A 22465-nucleotide genomic window follows, 5' to 3' on the forward strand; every position below is an offset into this window, starting at 1 on the left:
CGCGCGGCGGAGCGGCGTGGCGCACGGGATGTGACGTCACGCCCCCGGAAAAGGGAAGGCGGGAGATGCGGGCGCTGGCGCTGGCGCGGTGGGTCCGCGCCTGGAGGGTCCCCGCGCGGGGGCACAGCGGGCACCGGCTCCCGCCGCAGGTACCGCAACCCCTCGCGAGGCGGGAGGGACAAACACTGAGTGAACTTCACTGAGTTCCCCGTAAAAGCTGGAAAAGCCCTTTCAGACCCAACCGTCGCCCTACAGACAGCGGCCGGGACACGTGTCCCGGCCGCTGTCTGTAGGGCGACGGTTGGGTCTGATGGTGTCAGAGGGCTTTTCCAGCCTTAACGGTTCTGTGGTTCTTTGTACACTCCGGTTTTGCCGCGGAACGAGTTTTTAGTTAAAAAAAAAAAAGAAGGCACTATTAAACTTGCTCCTTGCTCAGTTTTGCCTTTTTTTTGTCCGGGTTTGACAGCAAAAAGTGTCGGTGGAAGTGCTGGACCACCTGGAGCACCTGGCCCTGGTGGATTTCCGTGACTCGGAGGGCGTGGAGCGGCTGCAGAAGGCCATCGAGTTTGCTGACCAGCTTCATGAAGTGAACACTGACGGCGTGGAACCCATGGATTCAGTGCTGGAGGACAGGTGATGGACCACAGCAGCCTTCCTTTATCTGTTAATCTGTCAAACTGTTCACTTTTGTAACCTTTTATCCCTGGGAATCACCCTTTGCTTACAGAAATGGCCCCTTTGGTTACAGAAATGTCTTATCATGGTTGTGTGTGGGAGAAAGATGCCACTGGCCCACGAGATCCTTATGTGTGACCACAGCAAAGGTGAACTTCAGTTCCCTGGTCTGTCTTGTCATGATTGGTCTGCACAGGCTGCTCCTCAGACATCTGTCAGTGGCATTCTTGGGTGCTTCAAAGTGTTCCAGTACTTGTCTCAGTGCTTACTCAGAACCAAAACCAGGTTTAGTGATAAGCTACCCTTCCTACTTCATAAAATAGCCTAAACACAACTAGTAATCTGTGTTCTTCAGGTGTCTGTACCTCAGAGAAGATGATGTGACAGAAGGCAACTGCACCAAAGAGCTGCTGCAAAATGCCAGAGAGAAAGTAGAGGAGTATTTTGTAGCCCCACCAGGTATTGACTTGTTTGTAAAAAGCTCTTAATCTTTCTTGAATTAACCTGAGGAATATAACCTGCCATAGCTGCACTTACTTTCAGGAATCCTAGCTAATAATAGGGAAATACTAAAATAAATGTAGCCATCTGTGTAAAACTGTGCAATTTGTTGGTCCTAAAGCAGCACAGAGGCTGATCTGACTGAAGTTACTGAACCTGTTGAGCAATTCTCTACAGGAAGTCAGTCAGGATTTACTTTCCTGACTTGCTCAGGGAATTTAAGCTGCCTGAACATACTTAGAATAAACCAGAGAAGCACATTAGTGCCAAATTGTACAACCCAGAAGGTAACCCACTGCTGGTCTCATAAAACTTCCTTTTTGTTTTCCCTCAGGTAACATCCCTTTACCAAAGCTGGAGGAACGAGACACTTTCCTGCAGGGCTCTTAGTGACAGCCCAGAGCCCAAACACCCTTTCACTATTTTATCTGGGAAAACAAAGTTTTGTCCAGTCACAACTGAAATACCCTGACCTGTATTTTGGTCAAAAGAAGAGCACTTGCAAGACAACTTACAGAAGAGAGAAGGTTTAAGAGTTTAGTAATGCTACTGAAATACTCAATGTCTGTGAAGCTGGAAGGCAGATGACCTTAGTGCTTTTGTTTAGCAAAATTAATTTCATGTTTTTCTTGAAGATACCGGATGGCTTAAAGGCTTTAAAGAGAACATTCACAGGTAATGATAAAAACACCATTTTTCCTCAACAGCTTTGTTTGGGAAACAAGAGGTTGGAAGGCTCTATTTTTGTATTTCTCACCTGTAGCTCAACTCTGGCTCTGACCTGTCAGAAGTAACAGAGTCTGGTGTGGAGGAGGAGTCTGTGACATTGCTGAGTATCTCTGTGACATATGGACAGAACTCAGGGTTTCATTATTGAAGAAAAGGACTTTGAGAAGATTAATCAAATATTTTGCTTGTACTGAATTATTTCCATTTTATCTCTGTTCTCCATGTCTGTCTGGGTTACCTTCTATTTCCCAGTCTGTATTTCTATCCTCATAAATTAAATAACTGGAATTGTACATAATTTCAGCAAAACACAAAAATATGTGTTCTAAAATAAAAGGTGCTTGCAAAGAAGTAGCACAGCTCCAAGAATAAAATGAGCCCCCCTGACTCTGACTGAAGAGGCCAGGAGACTATCACAGGAGGAGGTGCTGTGTAACATAACATTGTCTCATCCTGGCAGAGGATTCTGAGGCTTCCTCATGGAATCTCCAACACTTAGAAGCAAGATAAGCCAAGGCTCACTGAGAGAAACCAGAGACCTGCTGAAAGAAAAATACTGCAGCAAACTAGAACCAGATAGTCCACACCACTCACTTTCAGGCCATAAGGGGCACAGTAAAAGGCTGAAAAACAAATGTTTTTTTCCTAGGTGGTGCCCTGTCCACAGGGCATATGGATTTAATAATCCATAATTATTTATTCCAGTTGTAACTCCATGCCTTAAAAGAGATCGTATGGGATTGTCTTCAGAAGTGCTGGAAAAGGCTGAAAAATCACCAGTTCTGAGTCCGCTCTTGTGGCTCTTGAGAGCCCAACAGGAGAAGGAAAGTGGCTCCTCCATGGCTGTGCTGGCACACATTTCCCCTGGGGGCAGAAACTCACCTTGTGACATTGTAAGTTGATGTCATCCAGCTTACACAGGGCATGTTCTGTATCTTTTTGCAGAGAAAAGCCATTACTCCCATTCCATCTCACTGTAACCAGCTTGCTGCTATGTGTCCCTTCAGCTCCTGCCAGTTGTGACAGGGGATGTCCTGAGCAGGGACTTAGAACTGTTTCTGCTGTGAACTGCATCTTCCACATCCCTGCAAACAGCAGACAATATACATTAGAGAGTAATGATACATGTGCCTTGTTTCTTAACATCTCAAAAGTCCACTAAGCATAATACAGGCATCATAATTCAAAAAACACGGAAAAAATACTAAAACCTTTGAATAATACTGGTACTAGGTTGAGCCATTGGTGGCTTGTTCTTAATACCATGTGGTCAAACTGCTTTGCTCTTTGTTATGTGCCATGTATTTAGTGGAAAACCTTGGCTGAGCTGGCTTTGCTGGTTTAAGAAAACACAGCTTCTGGGTAGGATTCACTTTCACTTGCTGCCCTCAAAGGTTGCATGTCTGGTAAGCTTTGAACTGTTCTTTTTCTGGAACTGATTGTTTCCCCCCAGATTTCTCTGTCAGGAAATGAGAGCAAACACTTGTCCCACTCTTACTTGTGCAGTTACTTCATTATTTGTTTAAGCTTCCATAATATACACACACACATATTTGCATATGCATAAAACATGTAATTACTATGATACCTGAATTCTTTCAAGGGTATTGAAGTAAAGCCTGCATTTAACCCCACTGATCAAATCCTCTGCAAAGCTGTAATGCTGTATTAGTGTTTTAGTCTTGGGCTTTTCAAGATTCAGACCCTGCAAATGCTGAAGTTTTACAAATATACAAGCTCAGCCTAAAAGTAATTTAGGATGCATATATAAATCATGACAAGGAAAGACTCAATCGTGTTAGCAGGTAATTCCCAGTTTGAGAAATTCCTCCTTGGAATTCCATTTTGTCCTTACCTTTTGACCATCAGAGAGAATGGGGACAATAGTATTTACATAGAAAAAGGGAGAGGAATTTGAGAGTGAACTGCATGGCTGCAGGAGCTTCCAACCCAAAATAGCATCAGGTAACTATTTAAAAGCAAACCAACAATTTGGATAACATGATCCCACATTCCCAATGCTAAGCTTAAAACTGCCTGTTCAGTGCTGCTCCCACACACTCTGGTGAGAGAACAGACTGCCTGCTGCTTGTTCCCCACAGCCCAAACTACATTTAAAGTGGAAAACACACATTTCCTTAATGGAGGGGTTTGCTGCAACTTCACCACTAATGAGGGGATTACAGCCCTGACTCAGACACCTGCAACACCAAAACAGAAATGCTGGCAGGGGCTGGCAGTTCTGCCTGGGGGGCAGAACATGTCAGTGCCTGAGCCTGCCCTTGGCAGGTCTGACGTGGTGGGTGCTGAGCCCCCCTGGATGCTGCTGAGCCCCACTGGGCCCTGGTTGCACCCTGAGGGTGACACAAGGCACCCATCGTGTGCTGGTTCACCTGCTTTCACTGCAGGGCCCCAACCCACAAGTGGAGCACATGTTTCCTCTGGAGACCACGGAGAGAACTTGACTCAGACCTGCCAAGATTTTTCCACCCCTGTAAATCTGTAGATATAAAATTGGATTAGAAGCCCTCGCATGCGGATTCCAAGTTTACAAAGAAAATGTCAATGTGGAGACTTCTTCAGTTTTACAGAAAGAAGATGGTAGTTGTTTTATTGCTAATAATGATTATTCTATGTTTTGATAGTAACTGGAAGCCCTGGAAAAAATCCCTATTAATACAGTGGTATGGTGTGCAACAAAGAGCAAAAAAATACCTCTCCTGCAAAGTGCTTACAATCTAACCTCCATCTGCAAGAGGAATCTCATGATATGCCTTATCCAGTTCCCTTCAGCACCTCCTCTACCCCAGCTATCATCTCCTGTGTGCATTTGTTCTGCCTTCCCCTGCAGCTCTGCCCTGGGGGAAACTATACTTTTATATTCTTGATTAACAAGTAGGGCTCTAAAGTCTCTCTTTAAAGTCCTGTATCTTGGGCTTTAATGTTCCCCATTAACGACGTGTATCTCACCCACACTGACATTTCCTGCAGTCGTCATCACATCTGTTTCCTCAGCCAACCATTTCTTAATAAATGCACAGAAATTTGCCTGCAGCTACCAAACACAAGCGCCTCCTCAGAGATTCATGTGTGTTTCTGAAGTTTAGTGTAAGCACTGGGAAGAGTGTTAAATGGTTCAGTCCTGTCAGCACAAAATTGTCCAGTACTCAAACAACCACTGCTAGTGCTGCAGATACTAAAGACTGTTCTGTAAATTAATTACTGGCTGTGGCCCCAAGACCATTCAGAGCTTCTTCACGTTGCTAGCACACAAGCAAAGCTGTGAATTGCATCTCTCCTAATTGGAATGCTAAAACCTGGGAGCCAGAAGTTATTCCTGAGATACTCTAGTGTGACAAAAGTGTTACATTATCCAGTTTCAATATTTTTGGGGGCAGTATATTTTTTTCTGAGGTTGTCTCAGAGCTTGCAAAAGCGAAGAGTTGCTTGCAGTTATGCTGCTTTTGCTGTGAATGACACTGAGCAGGCAACTATACTGTACTAATATGAAAAAATATTTGCATTTCAGGTGAGGTGGATGACTGCTCTTGAGGGTACAAAGAAATGGGAGTCCTACCAACCAGTATTTGAAAACCTCTTCTAAGTCATCCTGTGCTGTTTGCTGTGGACGTGGTTCCTGTTATTAACAGATCACCAGCTCTGGAAGACTCAACAGGGATGTTTTATCTGCTGACAAGAGCATAAGCAGAAAGTGCCCCAGGGAGAGTGAAACTAACTAAACAGAGCACCCAGGATCTCCCAAAACATCTTGCTTCATTTAAACAAACAAACAAAAAAACCCCCCAAAACCAACCAAGCAAAACAAAACCCAAACCAAACACAAACAAACAAAATGTGGCAAGAGGGGCAAGAAACGGCGAGGTCTGCAAAAGATGCCATAAAAGAGACTTGAGAAGTCTGATAGGTTCAGTTCACTTCATGAACAAAGTTTGGAACTGACTTGATCATACTCAGTAAACATGGGTAAGAGATTTCTCTCAGAGGTCATTTAGTCTGAATTGAAAATAGCTGAAAACAGACACATGATCAGGACGTGGTCAGAACAGGACAGATGATCAAGTGCCATTTACAAGCTGTGGAACTTCTTCCTTTGACAGGGGTGGGCTTTGCTCTCAGTAAAGGGCATATTACTGAAAAAACTATCCCACATAATATCCCAATATTATTTCAGTAATATCTGATGTTACTAAAAGACCTATTCCCAATAAGAGCTTGTTTCAAAAGAGAAACAAAGTCTGATGCAGAGATTACTGGGTTAAACTCACTGTCTCGGTGATCCAGGCTGGGGCAAGTAATAAAATGGCTTTTGGGGTGCACATATCCGCCATGGAAAGGTGCTTTACAGAAGCTGGTGGACACATTACAATTCCTTGGAGGCTGAGGGTACTTCAAGCAACAAGTTTTTTGCAGAGAATCACCAGACGACGCCAGACAGAATCACAGAAAAAATGAGATTGGAAAAGACCTCTGAGATCATCGAGGCCAACCTGTGACCCAACAGCACCGTGTCAACTAGACCAGGGCGCTCAGTGCCGCGTCCAATCTTTCCTTGAACACCTCCAGGGACGGCGACTCCACCACCTCCCTGTGCAGCCCGTTCCAGTGTTCGATCACCCTTTCTGTGGAGAAACGTCCAACCTCAGCGTGCCCTGGCGCAGCAGACGGGTAGCACGGGAGGCAGGACCAGCTCCACAGGCCCATCCCAGCGGGTTCCGGCAGTGTGGGGGTGCTCCTGCTCCCCCCGCACCCCTGCGGTCGCCACGGCAACGGACGCGGCGCGGGGCATCCCGGGCCGCAAGACAACGCCGGGGTAAAGCCCTGCCGGGCGCCGCGCCGCGACCAATGGGCGCTCGGGGGCCGGCGGAGGTGGCCAATGGGCACTCGGGGGCCGGCGGCGCTGACCAACGGCTGGCCAATGGGCGCGGAGGGGGCGGGGCCGGGGCGCTCCGAGGCGCGCACGGCCCAGAGCGCAGCGCCGTTCGCTCCGCAGCGCGCCGGCCCCGCAGCGCCCAACGGTGAGCGACGGGTGCGGGGTCCCCGGAGACACTCGGCCACCCCGGTACACCGGCGGCTCCCCTGTGCACAGGCGCTTCCCCATTCGCCGCCGCCGCTTTCCGCGGACCCCTGGCTCTGTCGGCGGGACCCTTCCCTTGCAGCCGCGCGGGGCTCCGAGCCCTTGGCAGCGGGACCGGGCTTGGGTCGCCTCCGTCGGCGGGGAAGGGCCGTCGGGGCCGGGCGATGGAGCGGCTGGGCTGGGCTGGGCTGCGCTGGGCTGGGCTGGGGAGGGCCAGGAGGGCGGCGGGGCTTGTGTGGGTCTGGCTGGAGAGCGGGTGCTGAACGGGACCCGGCATTTCAGCCGCCGCTGCTCGGGCTTTGCCCGGGGCTGTGCCCGTGCCCGACACACCCGGCAAAGCGCTGCCCGGCCCCGGGAGCTCGCTGGGAGTGACGGTACAGGTGACTCTGGCAGGTGCTCCTGCAACTTTGAATTCTCTCCTTCTTCTCCCAAAGCAGGCAATCATGAGCGATCGGAAGGCAGTGATCAAAAATGCGGACATGTCAGAGGAGATGCAGCAGGACTCGGTGGAATGTGCTACTCAGGCCTTGGAGAAATATAACATCGAGAAGGACATCGCTGCTCACATAAAGAAGGTAAATGTTGGCTTGTAATGTGCTCATGAAAAATCAATCAGGGAGAATGCTGCTGGGCAAGTAGCTCTAGAGAAACAAGCTCTAGACACACTAGATAATCAAGTTGGACTTTCTCTTTCTTTATGTTCCTTTCTCCACCCTTTATGTGGACCTTTTTAGGTCCTTCTGCTTTGCTATGGTAGTGCCTTATGCCTTTTCTGCCACTGTCCCAATGTCCAGGTGGGCAGATTGGTAGCTGACTGTCCCTGTGACTGATGAGCTGGTACAAAACACGGGCTCTATATGGAGCCTGTTTGAGGAGGGGTGGTTTGCCAACCGCGTAATAAGTGGTTTTGGTTTTTGCCCTTTCCCCCTACATGTAAGACAAGCTGTTCATACGAGTGCTGAACAGATGGTTCATAGCTTACAGTTTGTCACATTTTCTCTCTTGACTCCTACTGGGAGCCTGACTGAGCTGCAAGTATTTGAAGGGTTTGTTTGAGCAGAACAGGAACCTCTTCCATGTTCTCAGAGAAACCTCTTCAGTTGATGGCTGTTAAGGTACTGCTCTATATAACCACTGACTGCATGGGATTACTCACAGTATACCTGTACACAGCAGTTTATTTGTAAGTTGTAGCAGGTTCCTGATGGCAGACTGTTGGAAGAATATGGTCTTGTGACCAGATATCAAGGATGTGGCAGAGAATTTCCCAGCAAGTGTCCTTTCATCATCCTTGTTGTAAACAGCTAATGAAATCAAAATACTGGTTTAATCTGAGGTTCAGAACAAGCAGCGAGGCTCTCAGAAGTTATGGTTTGAGATCATGGTGTGACTTTGGGGTAAAAGTTACTTCACCAAACATATGTTTTAAGCTTATTCCTGCTCTGCTTGGAAGCACTTTTTTTTTTTTGGTATGACTAAGCAGCAGATGAGTTATAAAGTGACAGATGATCCTTGCGCTTAGCAGCATATGCTGCTCCTTAATTGCCTCCTTCCAAAAGTGATACTTGTTAACAAGTGACATATCATTGCAAAAAAAAAACCACCCAGAAAACCTGTTAGACAATATTAGTGTAATTACCACAAAAATGCTGACTTTCTAGTTCTCTCTTCTGTAGGAATTTGACAAGAAATACAATCCCACGTGGCACTGCATCGTGGGAAGGAACTTTGGCAGCTACGTGACTCATGAGACCAAGCACTTCATCTACTTCTACCTCGGCCAAGTCGCTATTCTTCTTTTCAAGTCTGGTTAGAACCACGGACTGTTACTGAAACTTGCACCTGGGTACAGGATCTGCACAGGATCTCCCACCTTCAGCCTTCCTGGGGAAACAGGCCTTGATCTCCAGGTCTTTTGTTGTATTGTTAATGGTCAGGGATTTTGCTGTAGCAGCTGGTATTTTCATTGTGGCTATATAAAAAAGCAAAAATGTCTTCCTTGTATTTATTTTCTTTCAAAAGATTGCTTCTTTGCTAATAAAACTGTTGGAACAAGTTTATCCTTTAAGAGTTTCCTTTACCTCTGCCCTCTTGCATTACTCTCTTTATTGCAGTGTGAATGAAGGATGAACATCCCCACCCCTATTCCCACCTAATTTCTTAGGCAACCTTCTTACAGAGGATTGATTTAAGTGGAAAAGAGTTGATGCAGAGCCCTTTTATTTCACAAGCCTTTCATTTGCCTTTGAAAGAAGTAAAGGAGTCATGGGAAAACATCCTTAAACTCCACATGACAGAGATAATAACAGCTTCATAAAAATCCATAGTTACTTCATAAATCCAAGTTCTCATGGGTATATCCTCCTTGAAGCTTAGTAAAAAAGGCATGTTATTGGAAGACTAGTCAGCCTATTTCTGTGTCCAAATCCCACTGGCAACTGATGTTGCTTCACTTGTTGGCACTGCTCAGTTTTGGCCATGTCCTTTACATTGCACTTGAAGGGAAATGCAAGTGTAAGAAATGCCACAGGAATCGCTCCTTCCATGTGTTTCTTGAAGGAAAAAAGGTAGCTGGTGTTCTGGGTCTGGCTGCTGAGCAAGTATCTGCTGCACAAGTTCTTAACACTCTTCTTCAATCCTCATACTGTTAAAATTCCACAGCTTTCACATTCTCCATGAAAATTACACCTCCTGTGTTTTGCTACATAGTAGACTCACAGTTTGAAACCTGAGTGAATGGCGACAATGCCAAAGTTTAAATTCTCATAATCCACTTTGAAAAAACCTGTGTCTTCTATCATTGCCTTCAGCTCCTCCTGAAAAAGAAGTGCCATAATTTTAACAACTCGAAGGCCTGTGAGCCAGTGGCTGCAAGGCTCTGCTGGGATCATGTTTTATGTGTCAGGAGTTCAGGGAAATCCTGTCTCACCTGAGGAGGGAACCGCCGGATGCTCTCCACCAGATACTGGTAAGACTTCCAGTCACCAGCAATGACCTCACCCAGAACAGGGATAACCTGGAAACTGTAGAGATCATAGAGCCTGCACACACAGACAACAAATGCAAATGAATACAAGGAAGTTTAAAAACCAACCCTCTCCAACACAAGCTGGTCTCTGTACCACTATGCTGTGCGGTCTGTGTCTGATTTTAAAAGTGCGCAAAAAGAGGCCTCAAAGTGTCTCCATCTCTTATTGTGGCTGAGCACAAATAAGAGAGCCATAAAGTGCCACCATGTTCTTACCTGGAAAGAAGAGGGTTGCTGACATGACTAAATTCAAGGCAGAGAAATCTTCCTCCTGGTTTCAGCACACGATAGGCCTCTTCAAGAGCCTGAGACAAAGCAGATGTGATAAGTTTGTTTCTGTAGAACAGCACCTGCCTATTATCATGGCATGTGATATTATCATGCAACTCAGATGAACTGAGGGAAGTAAAGAGTACCCTGACTGGCAATCTGTAATAGTTAATGTGGAGCAGCATCCCAAGACAAGTAAAAAAACCCCAAACCCAAACATACAACAAACACAAAGCGCAAACACTCTCGATGTTACATAAATAGATTTATACAAGGCTTTGTGTCAAAACTTGATGTTGGGTTGCCAATTTTTCTTTTTCCCTACTCCCACTGATGAATGTTTGTTGGCAGAGCTCTTGTAATTACAGACCAAACCCAAAAGGGAGAAGGTGACTCACCTACAAGAAACCAAAAAAGAAAAAAGGGCACGACAGATTTTTTTTTTTAAATCGAAAGAAAAGATTTTACTGAGGCACACCCAAGAGATCAAAGAAGGAATGATATTGGGTTTCGGATGAGCAATGTGTAAGAACAGGAAGGAAGGAGAAGGAAGAAGAAAATCTTTGGCTACTTTGAAAATTCCATCCTATATCCAAAACAAAATACCTAAGAATAAAAAAAAAATTTTCTTTACAACTGTAAGTTCTTTCATGCAAGAGCACAGCAGAGTTGTATTCCAGCAGCTCTGCAGGTTGCTTGGCTTCAACTGTCCTGTTTCTAAGGAGGGGGACACAAACAGTACACATACATGACAGGAGCTCTGGAAAAGAATTGGCAGCTTGGGTGTTTTGTATCAGGTCTCCAGGGAACTCTGCCACCAGACTCCTGTATCCATGAAGGCAAAGAGCCTGTCCTTTGGAAAGGTGCAGACAAAGTACCAGGAAAATCCATCCACATTAACTTCCAAGGCATATGGTCCAAGGTGGTTACACCTGCCACAGAAGGAGCTTTGCCAGGGTTGTAACACACTGCTCCAAAACACACACAACTAGTCCACCTAGACAGGTGATCTAACCTATCTTTACCCCCACGACAGCTTGTCCTCCTCAAAGGATAGACACTGTTTAGAACAAAGGGCACTACTTATCCTAATTAAGATCATACTTGTTCTTCACAGGAAGCTCTACCACCAGCCAGTGTAAAGCCACTGAGCAGAAGTGGGCAGAACAGGTCAGCTAACAGCAGTGGGGGCAGCAGCCAGCTGCTTCCCACCCCGCTCTGGAAGCTCTGCTGGCTCAGGCAGGGAAACAGAAGAGAACAGGAATTGTTGGACCCACGGAGGATGGGATGTAGATCTGGTACTTCAGAAGATTTGAGACATGCAGACTGACTGCATTGTGCATGTGCAGATCCAGCCATGCCATAGGTCAGGAGAAGGTGGGGAATGACTGCAGCATCCAGGCCCTTTGCCTTAGGAAGAGATCGTGTGGCTTGTCAAGCTGGAAGGATTGGGTGCAACTGGTATAAATCTATCTTTTTATGGCAAAGGTGGGGCATTTAATTGCATTCTCCATTCAAACAAGTTGCACACCACATGCCACTTCTTTTAAATGTTTCAGGAGTAGACTATGATGTTCCTTTATACAAAGGAGTTCCTCCTTTTCTTCCTCTGCTGAATAAAAACCCCTCAGATGAGTGATAAGGACCCCATGCCAGGATACACTACAGCAACTTACCAAATCAATACGAGTCACATTTCGGATTCCAAAGGCAATTGTGTAAACATCAAACATATCATCATCAAAGGGCAACTCTTCAGCATTCCCAAGTACCCAGGACAAGCCTGTAGTGAAAGACAAGTCACAGAACTGAACTCAAGACTGCTCCAGAAAGACTAGAACTTACCTATCCTAGAAAAAAATTGATTCTTTTAAAGGTGATATTTAAAACAAATGTTTCCACTTTGCATTTTTGTTGGAGGAAAGACATCTTGGCCTATACACAGGTACCTTTCAAGGCCCTGTACTATACCACTTGCTGTGTTTCAAGACTGAGTAGTTAATTTTGCAGATCAGCCCAAACATTGTTCTGTATATACCTATATATTTAATATGATTCAGTTTCTTTGAACATTATTTGCACATGCTCTAACTCTGGGAAGTTTCATAGGTTCACAATATCCTTTAGTTCCTGCATTTTTTATTTGCTGTCTTGATTCCTAAAATACACGTTATAAGATCTTTAGTCATTCTAGGGCTGAGTTCTTTTGCAGCTCAGTAATACCAGATTTTTCAGCACAGATGCTAACAGCTGGTTTTGATTGTTTAATTTTGAAGGACAGCTGGGTATCAGACCTCATGGACACTTCCATATTTGTTCTGAAAAATCAACTATTATTCAAGAGGATCACTGTACACCTGAAGTGTAATCCTGAAGTGGTGATTACCTGATGCATCAAATTCTTGCTATCAGGGACGCTGCTGACACGGTACAATGCATGACTTACCTTTAGAGTAGCCAAGGTGCTGTGCCTTCTGCTTCCCAACTTTTAACATTTCTCTGTTAATGTCACAGACCACCACCTGGGAATCCCCTAGAGAGTCAGATTTGTCTTCCTGGTAATTCTCAAAAATTTCCTGCCATGACAAATCCTGATGGTGCTTGAGCTTCCTCTGGAGCTGCCGTTCTCGTACGGCGCGAACATAATTAATGAATCGAAAGGCAATGTCACCTGCAGTTGGTTTGAAAAAGAGATCCACATTTGGGAATGTTTTCTGACTCCAGGAAATCGAAACATAAGGCTTTGAACATCAAACTGAGTTAATATTTATTTTGAGTCATATATATTAATAAAAACAATCCCCACACACACACTGTATCTACACAGAGAGTATATATATATATATATAAAGGGAATGTATTGAAAGCAAAGAGTTAGTGGCTTTCTAAAAATATAAATAGTTTCCCACAACATACCATGGCAGTACTACAACACTTTCAGACCCCTGGAGCAAGATATTACAAAACACAAAGAAGTTAACTCTTAACCCTTCTCTGGGAAAGTCAAGTAGATGCCTGACTGGTTTTAAAGACAGGAACTGATGGCAGGAAAAAAAAAAAGCTGGGCAACTTAATTCTGAGCACTCAAACAGCTGAAAACCAGCGTGGCATTGTCATGTGGAACTCACCAAAATTATTTACCTGTTCCTCCAGCAACATCAAGAAGAAGTGTTCCTGGGGAAGGGTTCATTTTATGTACCAGGATATCCTTCCACACACGATGAATTCCTAGAGTCATGGAATCATTCATCACATCATATTTCTTGGCCACGCTTTCAAATACTTGGTAAACTGCAAGGAAAGGACATGAGAACGAGATGAGATGCAACTTACTTAAAAACGCTCATGTTGACGTAAACTGTGTCATGGAATTGTTCATTACATCATATTTCTTGGCCACGTTTTCAAATACCTGGTAAACTGCAAAAAAGTAAGGACATGAGAATGAGATGAGACACAATTTACTTCAAAACGCTCATGTCGAAGTAACCTGTGTGTTGTATTGCCTCGTTGAGGTCTGTCACCACGTGGAGGTGAAAAAAAAACAACCTGAAAACTTATCACACACAAAAAAAAAATTTAAAAAAATTAAAAAATCGAATTCTGCTTTGCCCGTTGCCTGACAAAGGTCTCTTTGGAGATGCAGCCTTCCCGAGCCGAGGGAAGCGCGGAGCAGGTGACATTATTCACAGGGGTATTCACAGGGATACCCTTCACGGAGGCTCCCGGTAACGGGGCAGCCCCAAACACACCCCGGCACCCCAGAGACCCATCACCGCTCGGCTCCGGGCCCAGCCCGCCCGCCGCCGCCGCCCTCACTCTTCTCCCTCCTCTCCTCCTCCGTGACGCTCTGGAAGCCGAAGTGCATCTCCGGCCCCGCGGCCAGACCGCGGAGCGCCCGCGGGGCCCCGAGGACACGGGAGAGCAGCGCCCGGCAGCGGCACCGGCACAGCCGCACCGCCGCCATCTTCCGCCGCCCCCGGGGCGGGACCGGCACCGCGGCATCCCGGCATTCCGGGAGCCGGGAAGCGCCGCGCCCCGCTCTTCCCACCGACACCCTGCAGGGCGCCGTCACTGAACCCCCCGCTCCGTGCCACAGGGCAAATGTGATGAGGGAAAAAGAAAAAAACAAACAAACCCAAACAAATGAAAACTGAGCAAAGTTGCGGCTGGAGAAGGGAAGGTTGCTGGAGTACTCAGAGCACCTTCCAGTAGGGGAAGGGGCCTCCAGGGAAGCCGGAGAGGGACTCGTGGTCAGGAACTGGCAGTGGGAGGACAAGGGGGAATGGGTACAAACTGAAAGGGGGGGAATTTAGGTTAGATGTTGGTCATTCTTTACTGTGAGGGTGGGGAAACACCGGAACAGGTTGCCCAGAGAAGTTGTGGCTGCCCCATCTCTGGCAGTGTTCAAAGCCAGGCCTTGAGTAACCGGGTCCAGTGAGAGGTGTCCCTGCCCATGGCAGGGGGAGGTGAGACTAGATGATCTTTAAGGTCCATTCCAACAACGTTCTGTGAACCCCAAACCCACCACAGCCCTCACGGCTTACTTGAATCATTTCGCAAATAGTTTCCTTTAACTTTTCTCTCTTTATTTTTTCTTCAGATTTTTTATTTTTCAGTTTCCTGTGTTAAAGTAAAGCCTCATGGAGAGCAGGAAGGAGGGTTTGTGGGTTCTGATAAGCAGCAGGGAGGAATGAAAGGTGCCTCTATTCCTGTCAGGAGCATTAGGACACATTAGGGACCTTTTCTGCCCTTTTTTTTTTTCTTTTTCCAAGGCCTGCCTTGCTTATCACTTTATTTGAATCATCCAGGAATGCTGCCAGCTTTGTAGATACAAAGAAGTTACCTAACCCATTCTCAGGAGAGATGACATCACATGGTTAAAGCCAGCCCAAAGACTGCATTCCCTGGGCATGAGCTGGGCTCCCTTGCCAGGACCTCCCTGCCACGTTGGGACTTTTAGCTTTGTCATCAGACTCCACCATGATTTTATATCTTTGTCATATCATATTTTTTAACTTTACACTCTTTGTGGCAGGATGCTCTCCAAAGCATCATGTCTGTTTTTTGGGGTTGGTTTTGCTGGGTGTTTTTCTCAGCTATATGGAGAGGTGATCTTTGCCTACCAGAGCCATGGCTGGGACACCCCCTCTCACGCTGCAGTCACAGCTGCTGCTGTCCAGCCACGTTCGCAGAACCACAGAATGGGTCAGGCTGGAAGGGACCGCAGTGGGTCATCTGGTCCAACCTCCCTGCTCAAGCAGGGTGATCCCAGAGCACATGGCACATGGATTGTGCCCAGACGGTCCTGGAATATCTCCACTGAGGGAGACTCCACGCTGTCTCTGGGCAACCTGTTCCAGTGCTCAGTCACTGTGCAGTAAAAAAGTTCTTCATGTTCAGGTGGAATTTCCTGGGCATCAGTTCCTGCCCATTTCCTCTTGTCCTTTATCAGGGCACCACTGAACAGAGCCTGATCCATCCTCTTGGCACCCTCCATTAGATATTTACACACATTAATGAGGTGCCCTCTTGGTTGTCTCAAGGTTCAACAGGTGCAGCTCTCTCAGCCCTTCCTCATAAGAGTCCCTCCAGTCCCTCAGTCATCCTTGTTGCCATCCACTGGACCTGCTCCAGGAGCCCCGTGTCTCTCTTGTCCCAAGGAGCCCAGAATTGGACACAGCACTCCAGACGTGCCTCACCAGGGCTGATCCCCTCCTTGACCTGCTGGACACGCTCTTCCCAATGCATCCCAGGATTCCGTTGGTCTTCTTGGCCCCCAGGGCACACTGCTGGCTCAGGGACAGCCTGCTGTCCATCAGGACCCCCAGGTCCATCTCTGCAGCCGATCGGCCCCCAACCTGTACCGGTGCTCGGGGTTATTCCTTCCCCTCCTTCCTTCAGGCAGCTCGGCCGCGAAGAAAGAAACAAGGCGATGGGGAAGGGCTGCGCACAGCCTGAGAACCACCAACCCTGGCCTGCCCTGGGCTATGCTTTCCCGGTGGGGCTCCAGGGCGGCCCGAAGGCCGGGCCTAACCCAAAGCCAGGCCCTCCGCGCAGCGCCGCGACCGCCCGTCGCCATGGGAACCAGGCGCGGCCGCAAGGCATGCCGGGCTGAAAGAAATTGCTGCGGCAAAACCCTGCGAAACTGCCGTACTGCGGCCAATGAGCGCTCGGGGTGCTGGCGGAGATGACCAATGGCTGGCGGCCCGATCGGAGGGGGCGGGGCTGGGGGCGCTCTGAGGCGCGGGCGGCGCGCGCGGGTCGGTTAAACAGCGGCGGCGGCGGAGCCGAGTGCGTGTGTCGCTGCTCACCGCGCCGGGCCCGCTCCCGCCCCGCCCCGCTACAGCCCCGCGGCGCACACCCGACGGTGAGCGGAGCGGAGTGAGGGTCTCGAGCGCTGGGGAGGGGCCGCTCCCGGGAGGGACCGGGTCCGGCTCGGGCACCGAGTCTGGGAAGTCTTGGGGCTGAGCACCCCAGCGGCTCCCCCGTGCTCAGGCCCTTCCCCAGACCCCGCTTTTCCCGCATCCCCGGCACTGCCGGCGGGACCCTTCCTTGGCAGCGGGGCCGGGCTTGGGTCGCCTCCATCGGCGGGGAAGGGCCGTCGGGGCCGGGCGATGGAGCGGCCGTGCTGGGCTGGGGAAGGGCTGGAGCGGGGCTGGGGAGGGCCAGGAGGGCGGCGGGGCTTGTGTGGGTCCGGCCGGAGGGCGGGTGCTGAACGGGACCTGGCATTTCAGCCGCCGCTGCTCGGGCTGTGCCCGGGGCTGTGCCCGTGCCCGACACACCCGGCAAAGCGCTGCCCGGCCCCGGGAGCTCGCTGGGAGTGACGGTACAGGTGACTCTGGCAGGTGCTCCTGCAACTTTGAATTCTCTCCTTCTTCCCCCAAAGCAGGCAATCATGAGCGATCGGAAGGCAGTGATCAAAAATGCGGACATGTCAGAGGAGATGCAGCAAGATGCTGTGGAATGTGCTACTCAGGCCTTGGAGAAATATAACATCGAGAAGGACATCGCTGCTCACATAAAGAAGGTAAATGTTTGCGTGTAATGTGCTCGTGAAATCTCTATGCACATGAAAAATCAATCAGGGAGAATGTTGCTGGGCAAGTCGCTCTAGAGAAACAAGTTCTAGATAATCAAGTTGAACTTTTTCTGTAGGTTGGTGTCCATCTGTTCTTTCCCCCCACCCCTGTATGTGGACCTTTCTAGGTCCTGCTTTTCTCTTGTAGTATTTTCTACTTAGACCTTTTCTGCCACTGTCCCATTGTCCACGTGAGCAGAGTGGCAGCTGACTGTCCCTGTGACTGATGAGCTGGTACAAAACACAGGGGCTCTATTGAGCTCTCCTACGGTTTTCTTGAGAGGAAGCCAGTTTTCCTTAGTTTCAGTTGTATTGAACTTAATCTTAAGGATCTGTTTACAGTTCTTGCCAGCTAGATCAAAAATTCCAGGGAAAAGTAGTTTTCTGCAAATCTGCTGTAATCTCAGCTCCCATATTTTAATGATATAAGGAAAAAAAAGAAAACCACCAAAAAAATCCTGATGGTGTGGATTATCTGTTGTTTGCAACATCTGTGTTGTCCTTTATGTAGGATTAACAATACAGGAGAAAGATCTAGTTCAGATTATATATCCTGCTTCGTCAGCTCGGGGGAATGGAGAAATCAAAGTGCGTCAGTAGAAGTTAAACTGATCTGAGTGGAAGAATTGTTGAAATGTTAAGATCTGTTGGACTGAAACTCTCTGGAGTGAACTGCTTGGCATTAGAAGCTAAATTTGCTCAAGTCTTAGTCTGCAAGCTGTGAATTTTCACACAGATATGTTGAACTTTTACCTAACGCTGGAAGAAGGCCTCAAGAGCTTGGTCAGGCTGGAAGATAAGGAAGTTATAACTGTCAGCAGAAAACGCAACATTGGAGATAGGAAACAGGCTGCCCAGAGACAGTGAAAAGAACCCAGATCCTAATATTATTATTGGTCCAAACTGTTTTGTGAAAGGTGGGAAGCTGAGATTGGGAGCGTGTAATTGCCCGAGGACTTCTTTGTTTGGGGTCCCTCTATGAAGGCACCCAGCTCGAGCTTTTCTATTGCTGCACCTTACTGGACTTAAAGCCTGAGGCTCTGCTCCAGTACACGAGGGGTGGAGATACCTTGAAAATACAGGATACCTGGGGTGGAGGAGCTTAACATAAAAAGCAACTCAACTAAGCAGAATGATTACTTCCACTAGACAAATACTCTTTTGCTATGACCACAGTAAAAAGGCATTTTTTTCTCCAGATGCAGGAACTATCTATGAGAGTAGAAAAGAGAGAGTTTAATACTTTTCAGGTATTTTTTGTAGCAGTTACTGGGAATTCATACAGTATTTGTTTGAAATGTGTGTAAAGCATGACTTCTTAGACTTGTTGATCATACTGGTGTTACAGAGCATGTGGCAGAGAATTTTCCCTTTAGCACATTGAAGTCTAAATTATGGCTTTGTCTTTGTGGATACAAAATTAGCAGTGAAGCTTTTACTTGAGGGCTGTAGATTCAGATCATGGTGTGAATTATGGGGAGAGAAAGACTAGTTTCTCTGAACAAAAGTAATGTTTTAAACTTACTACTGCTCAGATAAGAGGAGCTGTGGGGTTTTTGTGTGTCTGAGTAAGCAGCAGGTGAACAATAAGATGTAAATAAAATAATCCCAGTACTTAAGAGCAGCTCTTCTTCCTTGCCGTGCTCAGAAAGTGAATACCTATCAGAAGAGTTCTTAATTTCTAGCGATCTTTTTTGCAGGAGTTTGACAAGAAATACAATCCCACTTGGCACTGCATCGTGGGAAGGAACTTTGGCAGCTATGTGACTCATGAGACCAAGCACTTCATCTACTTCTACCTCGGCCAAGTCGCTATTCTTCTTTTCAAGTCTGGTTAGAACCACGGACTGTTACTGAAACTTGCATCCAGTTACAGGACTCTCTGACTAGTTACTGCAGCCTTCCTGAGGACACAGGCCTTGATCTTCAAGGGCAATGGCAGGGATTGTTATAGCAGATGATGTTACATTGTGGATATAAAAAGGAAAAGTACCAAAAAGTCTTCCTTGTATTTATTTTTTTTTTAGAAGGCTCCTCCTTTGCTAGTAGAGCTGTTGGAGCAGTTTTTCTTTTGAGAGTTCTATAGCCATCTACTGTATTTCCCCATTACTGCTAGTGCTATGCAAGTACTGACAGTGTTTAGTTCTTTATGTTCCAAGCCTCTCTTATTCTTATTTTACTTTTTTTAAATAATTTTTCCTCTCTTGTTTTGCTGGATGTGCTGCCCCAAAGCCTGAACTGTCTTTTCCTGCTGTCTTTGGAGAAGCGCTTTGGATAATAAAAGACAAGATCTCCAGCCAGGTCACTGTTTCTGGCCCATTTGTGCTGTCGTCGTGGCGGTGGGTGACTGGGGCCGGGTGAGGAGCGGGATCTGGGCTCGGTGTGTGGGGCAGCGGTGTCCCGGGTCCCGCAGCTCCCGAGGACTACGAGTCCCGTGGTGCCCGCGGGACCGGCTCCATCCGCGTCCGGCCACTGCTGCGAGCCACTCGTCGCCATTACCGGGCACAGGCTGTGATCCCGGGCACGGAGAGGAGCCGCCCCCGGCAGCAGCTGCCGGAGCCCCACGGCGGTAAGAAGCGGGCGGGGGCGGCGGGGCTTGGAAGGGCTCGGGCGGGGCTTGTGTCAGTCCCGGCTGGAGAGCGGGGGCTCAGCGTGACCCGGCATTTCAGCCGCCGCTCCTCGGGCTGTGATTCTGGGAGCTGCTCCTGTAACTTGAATCCTCTGCTGCTCGATACAGCCATCCATGGGCAATCAGGCAGCTGTGGTAAAGGATACAGACATGTCCAACGAGCAGCAATGTGTCATTTTGGCTGCAGAGAAATAGAATATTGAAATAGAAATCACAGCACTTATAAAGAGAATGAATGTTTGGTTGTAATTATCCTTTTGTTGAATACTATCCACAACAGAAGTCAAGCAGAGTGGGTGCTGTGACACTATAAAAGCTAAATTCCGTGGTCACAAGATACTTTATACTTTTCCTGTGGGCTGATGTTACCTCTCAAAGAAATCTCTTCCCAAATCCAGAATATCTGAATATTGAGCTAAATGCATGTGTAAGGCAATAACCCAAAGCTGCACAGAGGGTCGCTGTGGTTGGGACTGGACTCTGTCAGGGACAAGTGGGAGCTACAGCAGCCCTTGGCCTGGGTTGAAGGCAGTCTGCTTGTCCTATGGCCAACTCACGGTGGCTTGCTGCAGGCAAGGACTGTATGGGAAGATGTGTGGAGCCTGGAAGGTAAGCTCAGTGTCCTCTGTGTGTTTCCAGTAACCACAGTCCCAGCTGACAGCAGGTCTCTTACTGAGACGCTACTCAAAGGCTCCTCCCCGGGTGGGATCAAAGCTTTTAGTCGGGCTGGAGGTAAGGGAGGGCGCCCAGCTGGGCTGTGCTTGTGCAGCAAATCGCTCAGCCGAGGGGCCCCAGGAGCGCTTTACCCGAGTCCCGTTCCTGTTCATTGCAGCGTCCTCAGTATTACAGCTGTTTCAGGCGGCGCTCAGGCCGCAGACGGTGTCTCCGGTGTCCCTGGGGGTGTCTCCGATGTCCCTGGGGGTGTCTCCGGTGTCCCTGGGGGTGTCTCCGGTTACCGCGGCCGCTCGGCCGGCGGCGTCCCCGTCGCCATGGCAACGGGAGGGCGGCACGTCGTACTCGGGAAGCGTCCCTCCCACCAGCCGCTTCTGGCCAATGAGCGTCCGAGGTGCTGGTGACGGTGACCAATGGCTGTCGGGCGGCGCGGAGGGGGCGGGGCCGAGGCGTGAGGGGCGCTTTGGGCCCTCTCCCGGCTCCGCTTTTCCCACATCCCCGGCTCTGCCGGCGGGACCATTCCTTGGCAGCGGAGCCGGGGTTGGGTCGCCTCCGTCGGCGGGGAAAGGCTGTCGGGGCCGGGCGATGGAGAGGCTGCGCTGGGGAAGGGCTGGAGAGTGGCGGGCCTTGTGTGGGTCCGGCTGGAGAGCGGGTGCTGAACGGGACCCAGCATTTCAGCCGCCTCTGCTCGGGCTGTGCCCGGGGTTGTGCCCGTGCCCGACACACCCGGCAAAGCGTTGCCGGGTCCCGGGAGCTCGCTGAGAATGACGGTACAGGTGACTCTGACAGGTGCTCCTGCAGCTTGGAATGCTTTTTTGTTTATTACAGGGAGCCATGTGTGATCAGACAGCTGTGATAAAGGATACCGACGCATCAGAAAAGATGCAGCAAGATGTTGTGGAGTGTGCCACTTGGTCTCTGGAGGAATGCAGTGCTGAGCATAACACTGCAGCTCATTTAAAGAGGATGAGTGTTTGTTCATAATGTTTTCCTATTGAACATTATTTTGGACTTTAAAAAAATGAAGCAAAAATGTTGGTATGTAAGTAGTTCAAAAGGGACGAGTTCTGTGGACTCTATTTAATCCTTTACTCTTTGCTCCAGAAAGAGCACTTGAATAGTAAAGGTAAGTTCTTAGTGGTCTCTCTTGCAGGATTTTGACAGGAAATATATTTAAAGCATTCCTACCTGGCAGTGCACTGTGGGAAGGAATTCTGCAGCTGTGTGACTCAAGACCAGTCCCTTCATCCTCTTCTGCCTGTGTTCTTTTCTCCTCGAGGGTGCTCAGAACCATGGACTGTTTCTCAGACTCTAATCTTGTGACTCAATTGTGTGCTAATGGCACAAAGCCTGGTGCCTTCAGCCTCCCTGAGGAAGCAGACCTTGGCCTCCAAGGGCAGTGTCAGGGATTTCATTAGCATAGTTGTTTTTACTGGGGGGTGGGAGGGGCAACTTCCTTGTATTTATTTTCTTCCCACAGCCAGCTTATTTGCAAATAAAAATGTTGTGTTTTGCCTTGAAAAGCTTTTTTCTCTCAAATCCAGAAGATCTAAACACTGTGGTAACCATACTCATAATGTGGTTGGTAATTCTAAGAGTAATAGACCTAAACAGGGAACAAACAGGAGTTTAAATAAGGCCGTTTATGAGGCTGTTCTTAAAATAATTTTTATAGAGGATTTATTGAAATGTGTAAAGCACAAGTTCTCGGATTTGTTGATCTGGTGTTACAGGGCACGGGGCAGAGAATTTTTCCTTTAGCAGGTGCAGCAATTGAGCAACGAA

The 22465-nt window shown here is 48.1% G+C and overlaps 5 protein-coding genes and 1 long non-coding RNA gene across 14 annotated transcripts; 4 read left to right on the forward strand and 2 right to left on the reverse strand.

The window, feature by feature from the left end:
- Window positions 1-11: 11 nt before the first annotated feature.
- GATC (glutamyl-tRNA amidotransferase subunit C) lies at window positions 12-2259 on the forward strand. 2 transcript variants are annotated; one of them, XR_007907404.1, is made up of 5 exons: window positions 12-149; window positions 467-633; window positions 1031-1134; window positions 1511-1851; window positions 1940-2259. XR_007907404.1 is itself a non-coding variant. In XM_051805238.1 (4 exons), exons 1-4 carry the CDS (start codon window positions 66-68, stop codon window positions 1564-1566), a joined length of 411 nt encoding a protein of 136 aa, XP_051661198.1. In that variant the 5' UTR covers window positions 12-65; the 3' UTR covers window positions 1567-2259. The 2 variants fall into 2 exon arrangements, 1 of the variants encoding a protein (XP_051661198.1); XM_051805238.1 differs by having other exon boundaries at window positions 1511-2259.
- Window positions 2260-2330: 71 nt separating this feature from the next.
- LOC127478924 (uncharacterized) lies at window positions 2331-6705 on the reverse strand. The gene is made up of 3 exons (XR_007907405.1): window positions 6565-6705; window positions 2788-2990; window positions 2331-2444 (listed from the first exon to the last, which is right to left on the reverse strand). It is a non-coding gene; the product is annotated as an uncharacterized LOC127478924 (long non-coding RNA).
- A 139-nt stretch (window positions 6706-6844) lies between these two features.
- DYNLL1 (dynein light chain LC8-type 1) lies at window positions 6845-9060 on the forward strand. Of its 4 annotated transcripts, none has more exons than XM_051805242.1 (3): window positions 6845-6941; window positions 7438-7575; window positions 8677-9060. In XM_051805242.1, the coding sequence occupies exons 2-3, from the start codon at window positions 7444-7446 to the stop codon at window positions 8812-8814; spliced, it is 270 nt and encodes an 89-aa protein (XP_051661202.1). In that variant the 5' UTR covers window positions 6845-6941; window positions 7438-7443; the 3' UTR covers window positions 8815-9060. The 4 variants fall into 4 exon arrangements, with proteins under 4 accessions (XP_051661202.1, XP_051661203.1, XP_051661204.1 ...); XM_051805243.1 differs by having other exon boundaries at window positions 6866-6941; window positions 7435-7575; XM_051805244.1 differs by lacking the exon at window positions 6845-6941 and adding an exon at window positions 6946-6985 and having other exon boundaries at window positions 7435-7575.
- On the forward strand, window positions 6897-19679 carry LOC127478919 (dynein light chain 1, cytoplasmic-like). 3 transcript variants are annotated; one of them, XM_051805237.1, is made up of 3 exons: window positions 6897-6941; window positions 17191-17328; window positions 19080-19679. In XM_051805237.1, exons 2-3 carry the CDS (start codon window positions 17197-17199, stop codon window positions 19215-19217), a joined length of 270 nt encoding a protein of 89 aa, XP_051661197.1. In that variant the 5' UTR covers window positions 6897-6941; window positions 17191-17196; the 3' UTR covers window positions 19218-19679. The 3 variants fall into 3 exon arrangements, with proteins under 3 accessions (XP_051661197.1, XP_051661195.1, XP_051661196.1); XM_051805235.1 differs by lacking the exon at window positions 6897-6941 and adding an exon at window positions 16474-16668 and having other exon boundaries at window positions 17188-17328; XM_051805236.1 differs by lacking the exon at window positions 6897-6941 and adding an exon at window positions 16474-16668.
- Window positions 9204-14318, reverse strand: COQ5 (coenzyme Q5, methyltransferase). Of its 3 annotated transcripts, none has more exons than XM_051805232.1 (7): window positions 14051-14318; window positions 13440-13589; window positions 12745-12969; window positions 11975-12081; window positions 10245-10333; window positions 9930-10041; window positions 9204-9816 (listed from the first exon to the last, which is right to left on the reverse strand). In XM_051805232.1, the coding sequence occupies exons 1-7, from the start codon at window positions 14301-14303 to the stop codon at window positions 9715-9717; spliced, it is 1038 nt and encodes a 345-aa protein (XP_051661192.1). In that variant the 5' UTR covers window positions 14304-14318; the 3' UTR covers window positions 9204-9714. The 3 variants fall into 3 exon arrangements, with proteins under 3 accessions (XP_051661192.1, XP_051661193.1, XP_051661194.1); XM_051805233.1 differs by having other exon boundaries at window positions 14118-14297; XM_051805234.1 differs by lacking the exon at window positions 14051-14318 and adding an exon at window positions 13711-14022.
- Window positions 19500-21502, forward strand: LOC127478931 (elastin-like). The gene is made up of 3 exons (XM_051805264.1): window positions 19500-19521; window positions 19742-19948; window positions 20648-21502. Exons 1-3 carry the CDS (start codon window positions 19500-19502, stop codon window positions 21082-21084), a joined length of 666 nt encoding a protein of 221 aa, XP_051661224.1. The 3' UTR covers window positions 21085-21502.
- Window positions 21503-22465: the final 963 nt, after the last annotated feature.

Source organism: Manacus candei, unplaced genomic scaffold (assembly GCF_025592945.1).
Source record: "Manacus candei isolate 608988 ecotype Guabito, Panama unplaced genomic scaffold, ASM2559294v1 h1tg000064l, whole genome shotgun sequence".
NCBI classification, from domain to species: domain Eukaryota; kingdom Metazoa; phylum Chordata; class Aves; order Passeriformes; family Pipridae; genus Manacus; species Manacus candei.

Bases quoted from the DNA above. Each gene is read 5' to 3' on its own strand.
- GATC (XM_051805238.1), top strand. From the start codon at position 66: ATGCGGGCGCTGGCGCTGGCGCGGTGGGTCCGCGCCTGGAGGGTCCCC. The intron at 150-466 runs GTACCGCAACCC...CGGGTTTGACAG, and splicing joins GGCACCGGCTCCCGCCGCAG to CAAAAAGTGTCGGTGGAAGT. The intron at 634-1,030 runs GTGATGGACCAC...TGTGTTCTTCAG, and splicing joins GATTCAGTGCTGGAGGACAG to GTGTCTGTACCTCAGAGAAG.
- DYNLL1 (XM_051805242.1), top strand. From the start codon at position 7,444: ATGAGCGATCGGAAGGCAGTGATCAAAAATGCGGACATGTCAGAGGAG. The intron at 7,576-8,676 runs GTAAATGTTGGC...TCTCTTCTGTAG, and splicing joins TCGCTGCTCACATAAAGAAG to GAATTTGACAAGAAATACAA.
- COQ5 (XM_051805232.1), bottom strand. From the start codon at position 14,303: ATGCCGCGGTGCCGGTCCCGCCCCGGGGGCGGCGGAAGATGGCGGCGG. The intron at 10,334-11,974 runs GTAAGTTGCTGT...GCTTTGTCTCAG, and splicing joins ATGTGACTCGTATTGATTTG to GCTCTTGAAGAGGCCTATCG. The intron at 9,817-9,929 runs GTGAGACAGGAT...CTTCTTTTTCAG, and splicing joins TCCGGCGGTTCCCTCCTCAG to GAGGAGCTGAAGGCAATGAT.
- LOC127478919 (XM_051805235.1), top strand. From the start codon at position 16,489: ATGACCAATGGCTGGCGGCCCGATCGGAGGGGGCGGGGCTGGGGGCGC. The intron at 16,669-17,187 runs GTGAGCGGAGCG...CTTCCCCCAAAG, and splicing joins CCCGCGGCGCACACCCGACG to CAGGCAATCATGAGCGATCG. The intron at 17,329-19,079 runs GTAAATGTTTGC...TCTTTTTTGCAG, and splicing joins TCGCTGCTCACATAAAGAAG to GAGTTTGACAAGAAATACAA.
- LOC127478931 (XM_051805264.1), top strand. From the start codon at position 19,500: ATGCAAGTACTGACAGTGTTTA. The intron at 19,522-19,741 runs GTTCTTTATGTT...GGGCCGGGTGAG, and splicing joins GCAAGTACTGACAGTGTTTA to GAGCGGGATCTGGGCTCGGT. The intron at 19,949-20,647 runs GTAAGAAGCGGG...GTGTGTTTCCAG, and splicing joins GCTGCCGGAGCCCCACGGCG to TAACCACAGTCCCAGCTGAC.